Source organism: Anser cygnoides, chromosome 2 (genome assembly GCF_040182565.1).
Source record: "Anser cygnoides isolate HZ-2024a breed goose chromosome 2, Taihu_goose_T2T_genome, whole genome shotgun sequence".
NCBI lineage: Eukaryota > Metazoa > Chordata > Aves > Anseriformes > Anatidae > Anser > Anser cygnoides.
The window spans coordinates 34,104,338-34,122,886 of NC_089874.1; the positions used below are offsets into that span (position 1 = coordinate 34,104,338).

General features: G+C 40.9%; 1 protein-coding gene across 3 annotated transcripts in view; it reads right to left on the minus strand.

The window, feature by feature from the left end:
- The window catches only part of RAPGEF5 (Rap guanine nucleotide exchange factor 5), a 161,776-nt gene that overhangs the window by 73,847 nt on the left and 69,380 nt on the right, over positions 1–18,549 (minus strand). Inside the window, exons 9-10 of one of the 3 annotated variants that reach the window (XM_048070208.2) lie at positions 16,363–16,488; positions 257–403 (exon numbers count right to left, since the gene is read on the minus strand). The exons of 1 other annotated variant lie outside the window; for it this stretch is intronic. In XM_048070208.2, coding sequence (XP_047926165.1) covers positions 257–403; positions 16,363–16,488 — 273 coding nt within the window. The remainder of the gene's footprint in view (positions 1–256; positions 404–16,362; positions 16,489–18,549) is intronic. One more of the 3 variants, XM_048070209.2, reaches the window with a different exon arrangement.

Sequence of the window (18,549 nt, forward strand, 5' to 3'; positions counted from 1 at the left end):
TTATATTTCTCCTGTTTTACGATTTTAAATAATCAGATATTAAGTTACTTTTATTTTGTTCCAGACAGAATAATGCATCTGCTTCTTAACTAACTATATGTTCTAAAAATGTGTTTCAGTATGAATGTTGGGAGTCTCCTCCCTGCTTCCTTTAGATAATGCAATTGTGTCCAACTATAGGAGGAAGGTAAGTTAGTTATACCGAAGGCAATCTCAACATTTATTCAAGTTATGGAATGGAAAAATGCATAGTTACCATGGCAACTGGTAAATCACGTGGTATCTGCAATGAGATGCAAGGCATCTTGAGTAAACACTCATACGACAGCCCGTGTGTCCTCACAATGTTCCTTTGTTGAGGAACATGCATGGAAACCCCAGGGTCTAGATTGCACTGTCCCTCCTGCAAAAAGTTGGTACAAGTAATTCAAAATGTTATTTTTGCATGGGATAATTTAACTGGATCGGTCATTAGAATTGAACGGAATACTGGGAAAAAAAAATAATAATATTTCGCTAGGATGCACCTCAATCAAAACTGTGAAAACTTGAAAAATGGTGGAGTGTACCTCTCAACGTCACTTTGGTCCTTGGCACCAGGAGACCATTCACAATAGCACTAGAAAAAAGTCTTCCTGATGGAGTGAAGAGCTCACAGACAAGCATCAGCACATCCCACTTGGGCAGCTGAAGCTGTTACTGCCTCCAGCCATCTGCCCCACCCTTCTCGTGGATGTTGCCACCCCCAAAACAAGGACATCTGATCTACCCTTGAATCAGTCCTGAACCACGCTGCTGCATGCTTTTCCAGGCTCTGATATTATCAGCAGCTAACATACAGCCTCTCCCTGAGGGGGCCTCCTCTCCTCTCAACCCTTGACAAAGATAGCTCTCTCCAGAACAATCCCCTCAAACCATATTCCTCTACTGCCAGTCACATCCACAAAACACCTAAATATCCATCAGTCTCTGGGCTCCGATTGTGGTTTCTCCAACTACTATCGTGCCCCAAAAAGGCTCCCTCTGCATCCTTTTAATACACCAGATTCCTGAGCAATCTCCCTTGGATTTCTCCTCCTCCCTCAAAATATCTCCTTGTTCTTGACCTCCTGAGCAACCTGAAGTTGTGTCACCTGTAAGAAGAGACAGAGAGCAATAGCACAATGCCACTTGCTAGCTTCTGCAAGTGTCCACTGACAAATATCTTCTCCTGATCCCATTCTCCTCCTCACAGCACATCCCATCGCCACCAGACAGCATAGCACAAAGTCCCCAGACACTGCCAACACCTATGACAGCACCCAAGAAATACTCTCATGTACCTCTGATTCTGACCCCCTTTCCCCATTACTGGATTAGACTCCTTCCTGACTTCCATAGCTTTACAAAAGTTATATATCTTTATACAGTTTTACACTCTTTTTGTGTATAAACTTGATATCTCACCTAACATCTTCCTCCTTATTCAGGAAGTTATTTTTATAGTTGTATGTCTCAGAAAGTCACCCTATGTCCTAAGTCATGCCAGTAATAACTTCTTAAACCTGTTTTCTTTGCCGTTGCTGGGCTCTTCCTTCCCATCCGGTTGGCCATTTGCTGTTTGACCTGAACTTTGACAGGTAAGGAGATGCCACAGGTGAAGAAGAGACATGCTCTAGAATTCTTCAGCTGTCAGAGAGGATTTGAGGAAAAGAAAGATAAAATGAGATGTGTGAACAAATGACCAGGTCTTAACTCTCTAATAGAACCCTGTGGAGAGGGTTACAATATCCAAGTACTCCAGGGAAATAACTAATGATCCTTTCTTCAGTTCAGTCATGTTTCAAGAAGCAATTGCCTGACTTACTAAGTGCTTGAGACTGCCTCAGTAATTGCAATGATTTATTTTATGCATCATCATAACTACAGCACTAGGTCAGAAGGACTTGTGCCTTATGGATGCCTTAAATTTTAACATAGCCATAGGAGGATTAGGAGATTGCAATCATAAAGACAGAGCCCACAATAATTCAACAACAACAAAAAAATGACAAAATTTATAAATCTTATGTATCTAAAACACTAGGCTTATGTTAGATTCTTAATAAAATGAATCTTAATTTCAGATGATTTGAAACAGAAGTGGTTTACGGTTTCTCCTGCTCCCTTGAAATGCAAGTGATCACATGCAAGTGATCACAGTCTAATGTTCGTAAAGATCTACTAGGACTTTTTTTTTTTCCCCTCTGTCTTATACCTCTATTTATCCCAGAGGAAAGTATCCCTCTGCAAACCCATTTCTTCATCTACACTCAGAATTTGCACTGGGCCAGTGCAAGACCTTCGTCTTCTGGGCAGTTATTTGGCATATGAGTTATAACCTTTACACATAGCTACTCACTTGCCCTACCATAACAATGCTGTACCAAGGAATATTTCATGCTGTCATACGTCTGTGCTGAATGTGGATATGTTTGCACAGCAGCAAAAGGGTTTGATTAGCAGCTTCTCAGGAGTGTCCATCCTTGTGACATTACTTAATGCCGGCCTCTAGTCACCTTTCCTTTTAGCTACGTGAGGCTTCACTAGAACGGAAGGACATTTTTAGGATAATGATAATTGAAAGTGCTGTCATCACCAGAACTTTCAGGCTGTTCGGAGACCTTGAAGACAATTCCCCTCCAGCGCCATAAACTGTTCCCCTATGATAACTGTAGCAAAAGTATTGCTAACCTTCAGCACTGTTTTTCCAATTGCTTGTGCTTCAAGGTTAGCAATGCGCAGAATACAAAGCTAACCCAGTTTTCAAGGTCAAAATGAAAAACAGCAATGATAGTCCACAGTAACTTTCATTCATTTGGTATTCAGGATGCATTCTTTCTGAATATCATATCACAAAATCATTGCCAATTCATCAGATTTTAGGCTTTGGCTTATTAAAAAACAGACTATGCTAAAAGTAAAATGCATTTTTTTCTTTGATCTGATTAAAATGTTTCTATACAGCATTATCTAAGCCTCTAATTATCTGTATCTTTATCTCATTTGTTATTTAAATATGTGTATTCATAACAATCCATTTTGATGGAAAACATTCATATACTAAAAAGTGGTAAAGCAATAGAAGTCAAGATGCAGAATGTCAAGATGATAGGGTCTATAAATGAAAATGTTTCTCTACTTTGTGTTTGCCAGGAAAGCAAGAGCTCACTCGACATTTGGCAGCAATTTCCCATGATGAAGCAACTCTTCGTGGCTTTCATTTTCATAAAAGCCCCAGTCTATTTAGAGTTAGCTCCTTGCCCTTAACAATGCAATACAGATAAAGTTCATTAAATATATTGTCTAAGGTAGCAAAGAGAAATTTTGCTATAGCAAGCACTTAACATGTGCATGGAAAATCAGAAGGGAAAAAAAATAAAAAGGATTGGAACAAATTATTTGCTACAAAAGCAAAAGTGATACGGGTATTTTGATACTACAAATTGTGCTGCATTAGCAAAATTGCCAAAATGAAGCCTAGCCACAATAGGAAGTATTATTAGGTGCTTAATCAATAGGATCTTTTTTCAAGGAGGCTGGGCACCCAACTATATGACGCAGATCTTTTCCATGCACGAGAGAATTGGAACACAGGAAACCGCAGCTTTAATGAATTACAAGGAAAATTGCAAATGCAATTTTTTGTGAGATTATAGTTAATTTTCACATTATAATGGTCAGCCAACTTTTACAGCTTGTTGGTATTTCTGCTGGAAAGCCAAACGTTCATTTCTTCTTACTGCAGGTAAGACATGATTTTCTACAATAATTGATGACTAAATTGCTTTTTTATTATTATTGTAATTTTTATTTCCATTCTTATGGGATCCTTACTACAGATTGAACATCACACAAATTAAAAACTAATAACATTTTTGAACAAGACATATGCATGATTTACTATATAGCTTTTGTCTAATACAAATATTTACTATTTTCATGTCACTGCAATGAAAACAGTACGTGTCAATTGATTAACGGGTAAATATTAGCTGGAGTTTAACAGCTGCCGGCAGAGGAAACGGTGAAGTGGAATTATACCCTTTTTCCCTGCACAGTAGAAAACTAACTTTTGTAACATGGGAGAGACATATCTGTACGAATACATAAAGGCATCTGTAACAGCCAAGGGTGCAAGAGTGAGAGCAGAGGAGTTACTGGGAGCAGAGGAGTTACAAACAGCCACCCAGGGCTCTGCAAAAACAGAGCAATTCTGTTTTATGAATGGCTACGGGTCCCTCACAAACTAGTGCAGGTGCCCACCTGTCTGCTGTAAGACTGGAATGTGTTCCTCCAGTGCCAGCATAGGTTACTGCATAGGTTGCATAGGTTACTGCAAGGAAAATGTCCGAAATTGAATAAAAGCAGTCAACTTTTAGAGGTCTCCTGCAATGAAGGCTATGGCTGTTCCTCTGAAAAAAAAATGAAAAAAAATGAAGGCCACCTTTAAGGAAGTACCTGATTGAGGTCCTAGCCCCTGGTGGCCAAGCTCCACCACCAGCCCTTCCTCCTCAGGGAGCCAGCTATGGCCCTGTGTACCTACAAAGGGTTATCTGCACGGCAGCCCAGTGGACAGCCTGCACGTATCGCTTCTTCCAGCAGCAGGCACTGGATGGAGAGAGCAGGGAAAGGTGACATTCACAGCCCTGACGTCCCTGAGGTAGGGGCACAAAGGTCTGTGCAGGTCTCAAACGCAAAGCCTGAGATTCAGGTTTGCTCTGAAGAACTGGAAAGGAGATTGAAACTTTTCAGAAACTCCTAGAGGAAAAAATGGTATGATCTGAAGAGATAAAGAAGAGAGGGGTGTCACAACAGACAGATCACAAGGAGAAAGCAGCTTCTTTGTGTTAAACTGAGACTGTGGGAAATAATTGGTTATTTCTATAGTGTGAATAAAAAGGTTCCATAAGTACTCCTTGTAGGCAATCATCTTTGCTTTTGGCAAGATCTGCAGTCTATTTAATGAATAAATATGGACAGCATGCACAAACATTGGCACACATCTCTACAGAAGAGAGAACCAGGGACCATGAGCACCCTAAGTTCCTTGGTGGAGGAAAATTGCCACATCCTTAATGGAATCCTAGGAAAGGTCTCAGATGCAGGATGCCATCATCTGCAATTATCTGGGTTCCCAGCAGGGCATCAGGCACTGCTCAAACTCCTCTGGAAAATCTTCTGATGCCAGCAATAAAGCAGGCAGGACATTCCTCACCCTCCACCCCAGGCTTGCTTCTGCCTCTGTGGGGAATGGGACTAAAGAACTTACTGCAAAGGGAGTTTTGTTTAGAAGCTACCTGCTTATTTTAAACAAGTTCATTGAATCTAGGGAGCCCAAAAAAATCAATATAGCACAATGATTAGCTCGCTAAAGGTACTGTGTACAGACTGATTATTTAGACAGACTGAATCAATCTGTTGATTCCACTGAAAAGATTCAAATTGCACAGATGGGGAGACAAAGCCAGAGTGTCAGTATACTTTCCAGCCACGTGCCATCCACACGAGGAAACCTGAATGTGTCTGCTTTTTAGCTTGAAACCTAAACAGCAATGTTTTGCATGTGAGAATTAAAACTCTGTCCTCTTCACTCCAGCCAACTCTGATTAGGGTCTTTTCCCCTGACCCTGACCATGTTTGTTCTCTCCATTAGCCTGCTAAATATGGCTGAACAACATATTTTACAAGCACTTAATTGATATAACTATTGTAGTTTTATACACGTATATATTTTTAAGATTCCTGTGGTGAACAATCCCGTATTTTCCATAACAAAAGTGTTTGCTAAAAAAGTCTGAAGTGATATTGTATTAGCACCTCTGAAAAGGGAAGAGGAACTGTGATATTTCAACCAAACCAAAAAGGTGATGCACATTCACACTCAGTGCTAGTTCCCTACCCTAACAAAAGAGCAGATTCTCCTTGGTTCTTCCCAGCACTTGGCAAAACAGAACTGCTGCTCCTGACAGAGCATGCCCAGGACTGCTCCCATCACCTCCCAGAGAAAACGGTGAAGAATGAAGGGCTGGTGCTCTCCATCTGCTGCTCCAAGTGAGACAGCAGAGTCAGCCAGATGTGTAGGGGACAGAGCTGATGCACAGCCAGCAAAGGGGTTTGGGCTCTATGCCTCTTCCTTGACCAAGCAAAGCTGTATAAATCACTATCATCACCTGTTCAGGGCTTACCTCAGAAGAGAGTTTGGAAATCCATCTAAGGCTTGCTCTCCAGTAAGCCTTTAAAGGAAATACCTGATGCTATTCGTGATCTTCCTGTGTTAGGTCATTCTATTATTTTCCAAGTTACCGAATGAGGCTAAAGTACTTTTTCCTTCAAGCAGCACTGCCTGTCGCTCCCACATATTGCAGTATTCGCTATGCTGATGTGCCCCTTCCACTGAGCGACCAAAAAGCTGGGAACTGCTTGCCACGTGGTATCAGAAAGTAAACTCGAGGAAGGCTGCAAGGTCATTGCTAATTTCAAACCCTATTTCATGTTTCCAGATGAAACATCTAATTTAAACTTTTCACTGGGTAGTTAAGATGAAATCCATGCATATGCACTTGAGACCTCATTTTTACATGCTGTGAATTAGAATACAGAAGGTGCTGCACACAGCAATAGGAACACTAATCAAGGAAGGAGAGGGGAATACCTGCTTTGATTTAAAGGAGGACAGTCAGCAAAAATACCACTAATCGCCTGGGTTTTCATTCCTTTGCTCTTTGAGCTGCCACATACAACCAAGAAAAATGAATGCAAGTGGTGTATTAACTGCTACCGAATCAGCATTCTCCACAGGTGACCGTGTCAAGCACATATTGCAAAATGCCACCACCTTCCAAGGCTACAAGGCGATGGGAGCATTATACCCCAAGGGCTATACCCAGCTCTCACTGAAAAACACCTATTAACATCAGCAGGAGCTGAATTAAGTTTTATAATGCAGACAGGCACAGTGAGTGACAGAAGAGCTATAGCAAAAGGATAAGATTTGCAGATTTTAGGGTTGTATCATGATTCAAATAAATAAATCCTGTAGAAAAAAAAATGCAAAAAATGCAAGGTCAAGTTGTCTTTCCTTTCTTGCTCTGGAGGAGGGAGAAGGCTTCAGCAATGGAGGCAGTGACATACACTTTTGAGCTGCCCTTTTTCCAAAAAGCCCTTGATGCAAATAGGCTGACTTCTGGTAAAGGGGAGGCAGCTGAATGAAATGGAAAGGCTGAGTCTTCATGCCAGCATGCTCCAGGTGATCTTGCCTGCAGGAACAAGTGCTGATGGCATTTATTCCAGTGAGGTCGTGACACAGGCTGTCAGATGTCTGCAGAAAGATAGGTTGCTCTGGTAGCTGGGAAGGGTTGTGGTGCCAGCACAGCAGTACCTGCAATCAAATGAGACCTCACCTAGGCTGGGGCATCCTGCCACTGGAACCACACCGACTTCTGTGAGGGCAGCTCTTACTGCAGAATGTGTTCTGGTGCAATTTCTGTTCAAAACAGGAGCAGACTGACATGTACAAACATTGTCAGTCTGCAGGAAACATGTTTACCTGTTTAATGACACTAGCATTACTGGCCCAAATCTCCATGTCAGTGAAGCTGAAGGTTATTCTTGAATATATTTGTGAGAATAAGAGGGAGGGAAAAATAAATAATATATATATATACACTTTTTTTTTTTTTTAAAGGAGACTAGAAGTCCTGAATCCTTTTAAATGAATGTTTTCTGGACAGGCTACCAAACCTCAGATGCTCTCCAGAGAGGAGGATGTGGTGAACAGCCATCAACTTCTGGCTTGGCAACAGTTTTCCAGTTACCTTCACTGTTTTGTCTCAGCCAGGTCCACACTGTGAGCCAGTGAGCCAAAGCCAGATGTCCTTGATTGGTTTCAATTCCAAGAGAAAACAGAGTAAAGCAATGAGTGACTCAAAAGCTCTGCATCACTGAAAGGCGAAGGAAAAAACTACTACTCCTGAACTTCAAAAACTGCTGGGAATTTCTGATTTAAGTTTGTATGGTACATATACAAAGCACTAGCAACTTTTTGTTTTAGTCTTCCTGAATTTAGATAATAAACCCCCTTAATCTGACTGAGAAATCCAGGCACTTCTCCTACGTAGAGTTCCCAGGACAAGCATAGAATTAATTGTACAGAAGTAGATGGCAGGATACACCCACTGTATTATCAGCATAACTGGGAATTTACCTATGTCATGAGTCAGAAAAATGGAGAAAACATTTGGAATGTCATCAGATGCACTGATCATAAAAACAAAGGGACAAAACAGTAAATTTAGATGTGGAAAACATTACAGTGGGTGCTCTGATTTCATAAACTAGTAGTCTCTACTTTTCTAAAGGAAAAGAAATGACATTGATTTTATGTGTTTGGACAGTCTAGAAACATAAGCAGGTAAGTGGTTCATGCAATTTGTTTCTACACAAATGAGTAATAATGAGTCTTGGGAACAAAATAAAGAAAAGGATAAGAGCTAATACGGCCAGCCGCTACAAAGCTTTGGGCTGGCAAAAGATTTGGGAATTATGCAGATGGATAAAACTTCAAAACAGTTCACAAAAAGGAAAAGTTCCAGGGTGCATAACCAGAGGGCCCAAACCCAAACAGTATGAACGTATTCAAGCTCTGTGTCATGAAGAGGCTGCCGTCAGCAGCGGGGCAGCTTTCGCCAGGGAGGATCGTCTCAGTCACTGCATCTTGCTCCCACCCCATACCCCCATCCCTGTGCCATGTAGGAAACTGATCCAATTGAAAAATAACCCCACCAGGGAGGTTCATGTATTTTATTTTTCAGCAGGGTTATTCCCCGTGCCTGTTCACGAAGCAGCACCAGAAAGGGCTGGGAACGGGGTGTGGGGCAGGACTGCTGGCGACGGCACCGCTGCTGGAGCGATGCCTAAGGAACCCCAGGCTGTGCAGTGACTGCGGCTGCTGGCCTCGCTGCTGTCCTGCTCGGGTTTGTAAGATATATCCTCCCTGGCCCTCAGCAGCTCAAAGTCCAGCCCGCCTTCAGCTTGCTGGGATGCCCAAACCCTATCTCAAGGATCTCAAAGCAATCCATCAACACTAACTACTGCAGGTTTTATAGCACCCCTTCAAGGTCCTGCTGTTCAGGACCCCATTTTATATCTGGGTAAACAAAGGTGGAGAAGGGACAGGACCTGGAGAAGGTTACATATTAAATAACCAATAGGGTCAAAAATAAAATCCAAGTGTTGGGACTCCCAGCATTCAGTTTTAGCCTGTGGGATACCACTTGCCCTTTTTACCCCCTCCGCCCCATTAGCTAAGCTATTGTCACATGCAGAAGTGAGTCATCGCCCCGCACCAAAGAAAGCCCAGCAGGCAAAATGTGCGTGTGGAATTTCCTTCTATACAAAGTCCTTTAATGTTACAGAATAAATCAAAGAGGCACAAATTAGGCTTTCTTTTCTTTTAAACACTAGGCCAAGCATCTGGAGGAAAGAAAGTATTATGGGAATACAGGACCTGACTCAAAGGAAAAGAGTGAGTTTCCCAGTGTCCTGCACATGCTCCCATCCTACACGCACAGCACATCATGTGAGCACAAGCGTGAATCCCCTCACTGTGGGATTTTTACAGGAAGAAGGACCTTACCACCTCACTGTCTCTATGCACAGCTGGCAATTGGGCGTTATCATCCAAAACGTGGGCCACATTAAGCAGACTTAACAAAAGGAATAGTAAGTTCTCTTAAAAACATATAGTAAATAAAAATATAAAAATACTTTTATTAAAAAAAAAAAAAGCCTTTCAACAGACTGAAACAAAACTTTTTCTAGCAGCCAAGCAATCCCTGTTCCACATCTGAGCAGTTTCCTTATCTTTGTTCACCTTTTTCCGTTTCAAAAAGATGCCTGTGCCTGTTCCACCCTGAAAAGATCCTAGGACATGCAGAAGTCCTTTCTTCTCAAAAGATAAAGAGGTTGGCTTACCCGGAGCAGGTGATCACCTGGGGCTACGTATTCATTCCAGCAGATGAAGGATCAACCTTCAGGAACAGGACATGCTCCGGAACATGACAGAACTAATCTGTGTCCCTGTTCCTCCTCATTCAGACCAGAGACTTGAACTTCTGGTTACCTCCATGGCAAGCATGCACCTATCTCTTAACTACTTACTCTTAATCAGAGCGATAAACTGACAGAGTGATAAACTGACTCAATGATTGACTTTTTTTTTTTGTTTTTCTTGGCTTTTAGTTGAAGTCTACAAAGTCAAAATTGCAAACATCTTTCCCTGGTACAGTTGCCTCTGCTAACGCTGTAGGACCAAAGAGATATGAAGGAAAAGAGCTAAATTCCTTCCGTTTCAATGATTTCAGATATCTATACCATCTCATCTCTATTTAAGCCACAAAAGTTCCCACAAACACAGACTGTGCTATCGCTGTTATGTCCATTTGATCCACAGTTCTGCTGCAGATACAAAATAACCTCCATTATAATAAGAGGGAGCCAAAAGCAGTAAATCTACACTCAAGGCACCTAATCGATCTACCCCAGACAGAGAAGATGTAACAAAAGCAGTGATGATTTTTTTAAAAAAGTAAAGCACAGATTTCAGTCACCTTCTGCATTCAGACTTCATTGGATATATTGTTTTAAAGAATATTTTTCTTCCAAGCCCTGAATACTGACAACCAAACCAATGACTGCATCAGCGCGAGGACATTGCTTTGCCGAGCTAATGACCACTGCAGCTCTGGGCATGTCCTGACATTCATTCTCCATGCTTTGCAGGCGGCCAGCTGGACAGATAGGTGCACCCTAAAGTAACCTTGATGTCTCATGGCTGGAATTTCCTCAAGAAATTCTTCAGTTGTGAGTAATCTGTACAACCCCAGGCTCTAAATCGTTAATCTTCTTTTGTAAGCCTTTTAACAGCCTCAGCACGACCACGACCACGAACCTGCTTCAGTGAGCAAATCATCCGTCTTCTTAATGAGACCACTGATTACAAAAGTTAGTGCCCAGTAAATTAACAAAATTGTCCTTAAATATCTGTTGTCCTTCTGAAAATGTACCTGCCTTGCTATGATATAGCTCCTTCATCTTGAATTGGCTAAGTCACAGAATCAATACTTTCAAGCTGTATGTACGTTCATACTTTTAAACAGCGTGTAACTCTTATTAATACATACATTAATCTGTAAAGGGATTACCAGATTTAGGAAACACTTCCCTCCCCACCAATGCACTGAGGTACTGAAATAGCCCCAGATAAGAATATAATTTATGCAGTTGAATAAATGGATTTTTATTCTTCAGTTGGTCTCTACACATTAGAGAATCATCAATTTTCTTTGAACATTAGTGTCAATTTGCAATTCTCATCTGACTATGAAAATAACAGTATAACCTAGAGAATATTTTCCTCGTGTTGCTGAGGTGAAAAGATGTTTACAACACTTTTACAGTTTTGTTAAGACAATGACTTTATAAACGAATGGGATTTTCTTAATCAGTTCAACACTTCATTGAATTAATAACTGGAAATACTGTAAAAATAGCATCAAGTCCCTTACAAAGACATTATTTAAGTGAGCCTGTAGTTGCTTAAAAGAAGGTTCAAAAGAAGATATAATGTAGATGCATATGCATCTCAAATGTACACTTGACCAAAAAAGCAATGACAAATTATTTCAAATAGCTTTACGTACAGAGCTTGTTTTCTATATTATAACTGATGCTAACACAGAAGTAAACTTCTCAAAAAAAAAAGTAGACTTTTTGTAGCTGAATATTTCAATACAGATTTTTCATCTATTTTCTGTCAAAGCAATCATTTTAAAGGAATGAAATATTTAGATAACATAAAAATACAAATATCCCATTTTCATTTTTCCCAGGCTTATGAGCACAATTTGCTTGTAATGATAGAATTACAACTGCAAGCTTGCATAGTTATTTTTAGTCTAGCCCACATTTGAAATTAAAATAACTTCTGTGCATCTTAGGCAAATAAATAAAATAAAATAAAATAAAATAAAATAAAATAAAATAAAATAAAATAAAATAAAATAAAATAAAATAAAATAAAATGGTTATCAACAGTTTTACCTTGTAGGAATGCGACATCTCAGAGAAGAAGCTGATCTGCCTATTTAGAAGCTTATTTACTACTGTTTACTCGTTAGCAAAACTGAAGTTTAGGAAACCTAACACATATGGTAGGTTCATTGCCTTAATTAAGAACCTTATTCTAACACATTAACAAGTGAGAATGGGAAAAAATCACTATAAATTAGTTTTTGTTTTACTTGACAAGTCTGTAAGCACTATTACAGTTAGAGAGTTTTGCAAACACTATATTCACCAGAGAGGAGTTTGGCACTGTGCTGCAGAAGTGTCTCAAATTCCAATATACCTGTCTAACCTGGTCATAACAAGCTTGCAGTGCCAGAAACAAATAAGCAGTTCACATACAATAGAGCTTGTGGACAAAACTTTTTAAATTATAGAGAAAAAAAAAAAAAAGATAGCACATACCACAAACCTGAAACTAAAGTAGAATGAACTTTCTGACTTGTATGTTTAAATTATGAAGTAAAAATGTAAGCACGTACAAAATCAGCAGATATATATACCCCATTTTATGCCCTCCAGAACACATCCGAGCCCAAGGAATCTGTTATCTCTGCCACTCTAATTCCTAAATGAGATGTTTCCTCCTGTGAACCACCCAGCTGACACATTTCCCCTCTCCCAGATCATCTGCTTTTTCTGAGAAAAAATAATTGTATTTCACCTCATTCTGAACCAGTAGCCCAAAATCATCCATGCTTCACCTGCCCACTTGTAGGCCACAGACCACAGCCCCCAGCATCATAGCTTGAAAAAGACAGTTAGGTATATCTGACCCAAAACCTCTGCACTGTATGAAGACTAGGCTCTTTTGACTCCCCACTTGTCATTTACCTTCCCTACATGACTCAAGAAGCTCTGTTCCCAAATTCAGGTGAAGTTGGTCATTAGTTACTGGAGCCACAGGAGGGCTTACCAGCCCTGCCACAGACTAGATCCACATCAGACTCAGCGCTACAAAGACAGACAAAGTTAATTTCCCCAAGCAGCTCAGCACCTAATCCATTTTACAGGAAAAAGCTATGGGATTCGTTGGGCACCACATTTTTCAGTTGACAGAAAAATGTGAGAGGTTGTACTAGTCTGAAAAGACTTGTTTTAGAAACACAGTGGATAGCAAGAGAGGAGCCACAATTCCATCTTCCTGACATTTTTACATGAGTGAAAGGGGTGGAATATAGTCCACTTAGACTTGAAGTAGGCATATTCAGAATTTTAACAGTCCATTCAAGGTTCTTTGTTTTTCATTTTCTCCTTTTCACATCAGACATTTCCTTTTCACTTTATGACATGAGGAAACGGCCTGAAGTTGTGCTAGGGGAGGTTTAGATTAGATATCAGGAAGAACTTCTTCACGGGAAGGGTGGTTAGGCACTGGAACAGGCTGCCCAGGGAAGCGGTGGAGTCACTTTCCCTGGAGGTGTTTAAGAGATGTGTGGATGTGGCATTAAGGGGCATGGTTTAATGATGGACTTGGTAGTGTTAGGCAGATGGTCGGACTTGGTGATCTTAAAGTCTTTTCCAACCAAAGTAATTCCATTATTCTATTCCATATTCCCAGTGGACAACAAATCAAAACTCCATTTTGAGCCCCAGTTCCCCCTCGGCCATCTAGGAAACAGCAGTTTTAGGCCCAGGCCTAGCCGGCCGGCTCCTGCCATCCTGAACGAGGGGCCCCGCGGGATGCTCATGCATTGCATTTACAGAGCGAACGGCAGTCCTTTGAGGAAGGCAGACCATCCGTGAAAGCGCAGCTTGAGCTCACCAGGAGGGAATGCTGGTGAAAGCTTTAGTGCAGAGATGCTTGCTGAGAAATGAGGGTCCTGTGGAGAACATGCCAAGAGGCTCCGTTTTGCTGCCTATAGAGAGTGCACATTACCCTGTGTTTCTGAGAAAGCAATCTAAGAGAAAGCTAAACACTTTTTAAAAAGAAGGAAAGAAGGAAAGAAGGAAAGAAGGAAAGACGGGCATGCTACACATCAGTTTGTAAGGACACCACACCCTGAACATGTTGTTCCTCTAACATTTCGACTGAGAACCAGGGATTGGGCAGTAAGCCGATGCCAATGAATCTGCTATCACTCCTACAGCAGCAGGACTGGGGGTGAGCTCCAGAAGCCCACAGACCGGCAGCACTCCCAGCAATAACCTGTTGCTTTTCTCTTCAGAGAAGAGCAGGAACAGCTGCCTGCAGAAGCAAACTCTGCCCAGAGCTAAATCCTGCCACATGCGCCAGAGCAGCTCTTGGATGGGAAGGGAGGGAGAGGAAGGGATGGACACTCACATCTTCCTGAACGTCCGTGACCTGAGCTCCCACTGCCCCCACCACTGCAAGGCTTTTTTTTTTCTCCTAGCAGCAGTAAATTACTTGAGTAAGCTAAATTGAGAAGCCTGTGACGCATTCAAAAGTGCCTTTCTGGTGTATATTCCTAATGAAATCAGTGAGCTGGGGGTTTAGCCCCCACTCTGAGGGCTGCAAGCCTCCCTTACAGCTGGGCATGGGCTGCCAGGCCAGTAGGTAAAAGTCACATCACCACCTACCCCACAGCCAGCAAAGTGCAAAACGGGGTGGGGGGAAGCACACCGAAACTTGTTATTGGCAGTGCTAGCTATAAGATGCTGCCCAGCTAGAAATAAAGGGCATATGAGGAATGACCTGTGCTTGGGCTGCAAAGGCTCTCAGGCAACTTTTGTATTTCTTTGCACCTAAAGGTCTAAAGGCATATCGTTACCCAAGAGCAGTAACTGCTGCGTTATACCACCCAGTAAGAATACGAGCAGCTTGCTCGAGCTGCTGCTAAACTGGAGCCATTCATGTCCTAAATAGCAGCTATTGCGAAGCATCATACTTTTCAAATGAGAAGAAAAGCTGAGCGCCTCTTTCTTTTCCATTTTTAGAGCTGTGCTGTAATCTGCATAGCTGCAAAACCACAGCTGACACCCCACCACGCTCTGCAGCGACTGGAGTAAGCAGTAAAAACACTACTGAATTTTCGGACTATCTGTCCCAACATACCCTTCTCCCCTATGCCCACAAAGCCTGTAATCTTGCTTCAAAATCCCAAAACACAATTAGGAACCTTTCCTGGTTTAAAATCTTCTTTGCTTAAGCTCCTAAACTTTTAATTGCACTTTGCTGATACGGTTTATAGATATATGGAAATTCTGCCAGCTGTCCACAGCCAGTGAATCAGCTGAGGAACAATTCAATCTCAGGGATTTGCACCTGGCTAATTACTCTCCTCCCTTGTCCGCACCTACTGATACAATTACATATTTAACTACATAAGACTAGACCTTATGCACTGCTGAACAGAACTGCATGAAGCTCCGAAATACGATTTCATCTTTCTCTTTTTCCTTTGTACAGCCTTACTTCAGTAGGAAGGAGCTTGCAGAGGAGCTGAAAAGTAATTCTTTTCTAAAGCATAGGTCTTTCTTCTGCTGTCCAGCAAGTAGAAAATGGAAGAAATTACACATATATTACAGCAAGATACGTGAGGACAAGGTAGGATTTTTGTTGTTTCTTGCAGTTATTAGCCTGGGCACCTTTAGCTGAATATGCAATCAGAACAGAAATCTTTAGCAGGAGAACAAAATTAGGATACATTGTGCTATAAGCAGAGTAGTCATGTTTTAGTGCATTTTCAAATCCAGTTATTAACATTTGAATAAGTGCTTTCAGGAGCATTAAAGAGAATACTGCTTTCTTTAGTATAACTTTTGGTTGAAAGCACTTTTTTTTTTTTTTTTTAATGAAACTGCTGAATTCCCTGTCCTTTTTAATTCACACTGAAAAGCCCCAGCCAATTTTTCTTTCCAAGGCAGCAAAGCAATTTTCTTTAAGACAAATTAAATACTTTAAGCATTCATATACCTTATGTGTTATATAAACACATCCTAAAAAGGACAAGAATTTCATAATCACTAACAACAATTTGGTGTTAAGCATCCTGAAATAATCTGCTTTTTCATCACATATAAGATATTAATAATAGTAACTGACTGTTACTGACAACATAATAATTTAAGTGTGCTGACAATTATTGAATTCAATGCACTTCAGAGAAATGTAAATGACAGAAGAGAACAGCTGTATCCCCATGACTAATGTGTGTCCTGGAATCTGACCATCAGCTTTGCTATTTCAGTTTACTGACCTAAATCTCCCTCCCCAACCAGAAACAAACAAGAAAACCCAAACAAGAAATGTCTTACTTGTTCAGCCTTCTCTGGTTGTTTTCTATCCGCCTGCAAAAACTGACAGTTTTCTCGTGCCAGCTTCTGGACTAGTTCAATCCGTCCAATGTCATCTCTTTCCTGAAGCTTGCACAAAACCCCTGCCTTAAGGGTGGGAGAAAGAGCAAACAGATACTTAAATCCACAATCCCAGGACATGGCACTGCCACAAAATTTCAACTTTAAAAGAAATGCATCTGTTTGATCATATTTGCTGCAACTCCGTGCTGCTCGCTGAACACAAATGGATCGCTGCTCCCTGGGAAACAACTCAAGAAGAGCTGAGGCACATCTGAACCTCCAAATGTGTCTACTTTGGAGGAACGAAGGCAGGGCTAACTAAATCAAGTGCTACTATGTGTGCGACTGATATGCTGTGTTTTGTTTGTTCCTGTCAGCCTGTTTCCTGTTACATCAGAGAACAAGCGCAAGAGGTTAAAAACTCATGGGAAAGTTAGCCAGGAACAGCCCTGGAAAAAGAATGAAGCGCAACACAGTCACTCCTAAAAATAACAGGCTGTGACTCCCATCGCTCCAGCTCCACCAATTTTTCATGTATGCAAGCTGTAAGAGTTAAAAGAAAGTTGCGCCACATTTATTTATTCTACTTAAACCAAATTATATAGTCCAATTCTGTTTAGGAAGGAAAATGAGATTTTAAAACTATGCTAGAACTATTTTTTAGCTAATATTCTGCCAGTTATAAAAGCTATGCTGATAGCATTTCACCATAATATACAACACTGGTTGTTTTATAACAATGTTGTATATATAAATTCAGATTCATGCTTACACACAGGTATACCAGACCCTTGCCTTAGAAAGTCAGCTGACAGGCTAAATTGCTCACTGCAAAGTCAGTGGCTAATATTACTATCCATGATTTGGTCGTGGATATAGCCTCTGCATTAAGACCTGGATCAATGATACTGCACGGTTTTTATTAGCCCAGATGTTTCCTGATAGCACTGCATATGCCTTGGCATGTGGTACAGCTATGCTATTGCTATATGACTTCAGAGGCAATCTGCAAATAAATCTTTATCCTCCACACTTGTCTTTCTACTACTCATCCTGAGTTTTACTGAATCAGTGTTTGCTCAAAAATTCATAAAACATCTTGCCAGTCAGGACCAAAACCCAAGGATGTACTGACCACCACCCCATAGTGCCACACACTCCCTGGTCCTCCGGCCATGAGAAACTCCTGTCTATGACAGCTGAAGGTGTGTGTGTGCCCATCCAAGCTATTGATCTTATAGTCCACTGTTTTTTCCAGGGAAGAGGGAAATGTGGATTAAAAGTTCTTCAGCTGGGGAGGGTAATGAACTCACTTTCTGAGTAACTGCTTTAATGCTGATAGAAATAAATAAATAAATAAATAAATAAATAAATAAATAAATAGGTTCTCCTACTGAATCCAGAGAGTAATCCTTACTAAATTATTTGAAAGAAAAAATTTACATGCCTATATTCCTCCAGTCTGGATGAATCTCCTCATAAGACTGCATCAGTGACTTGTGCTCTGGAGAAGGAAAGAATTTGGGATACAGCCTGTATTTCACATGTTCTGTGCTTCATCCCCAACCTCCTGAGGCACCCAACCTTTTCACATAAGGAACCTAAGCACTGGTATGAAGGTCTGAAATCCACCAAAAAAATAAGGAATTGCAGTGCCAGACTTGAAGATCCTTACATTTTCTATGAGATTAACTCCTGATCCTGATATCCTGAATCAAGGATATGGATTTATTAACCAGCTTTGACACACTTATCACCTGCAGATCAGGAGTGAGATGGATTTTATCGAATGTAGAAGAATACAATGAACTAGTTGTCCAGACTCTTTAATCAATATAGAAGAGGTACCTATGAAGGGCAATAATTTTATTTATTTAACTTTACAGTACATTTAAAAATAGACAAATGATTTGTTTCCTAAAACTCACATTTTTCTCCAGTAATATACACAAGGAGCCTAGGCCATTATAACAGATTTGGCTGATGTGGGGACATCAGCTAGAGCCAAGCCAGCTTATTTCATGGCTTATGGATGCTTCTAGCAGAGTGTAACATCTGTGTGCTGTAATTCCCGCAGGCTTGTAGGCTAAGGACAACTCAAAATGTTACGGCTTTGGGACTGTAAAGATTTGCAGCCTCTCTGGA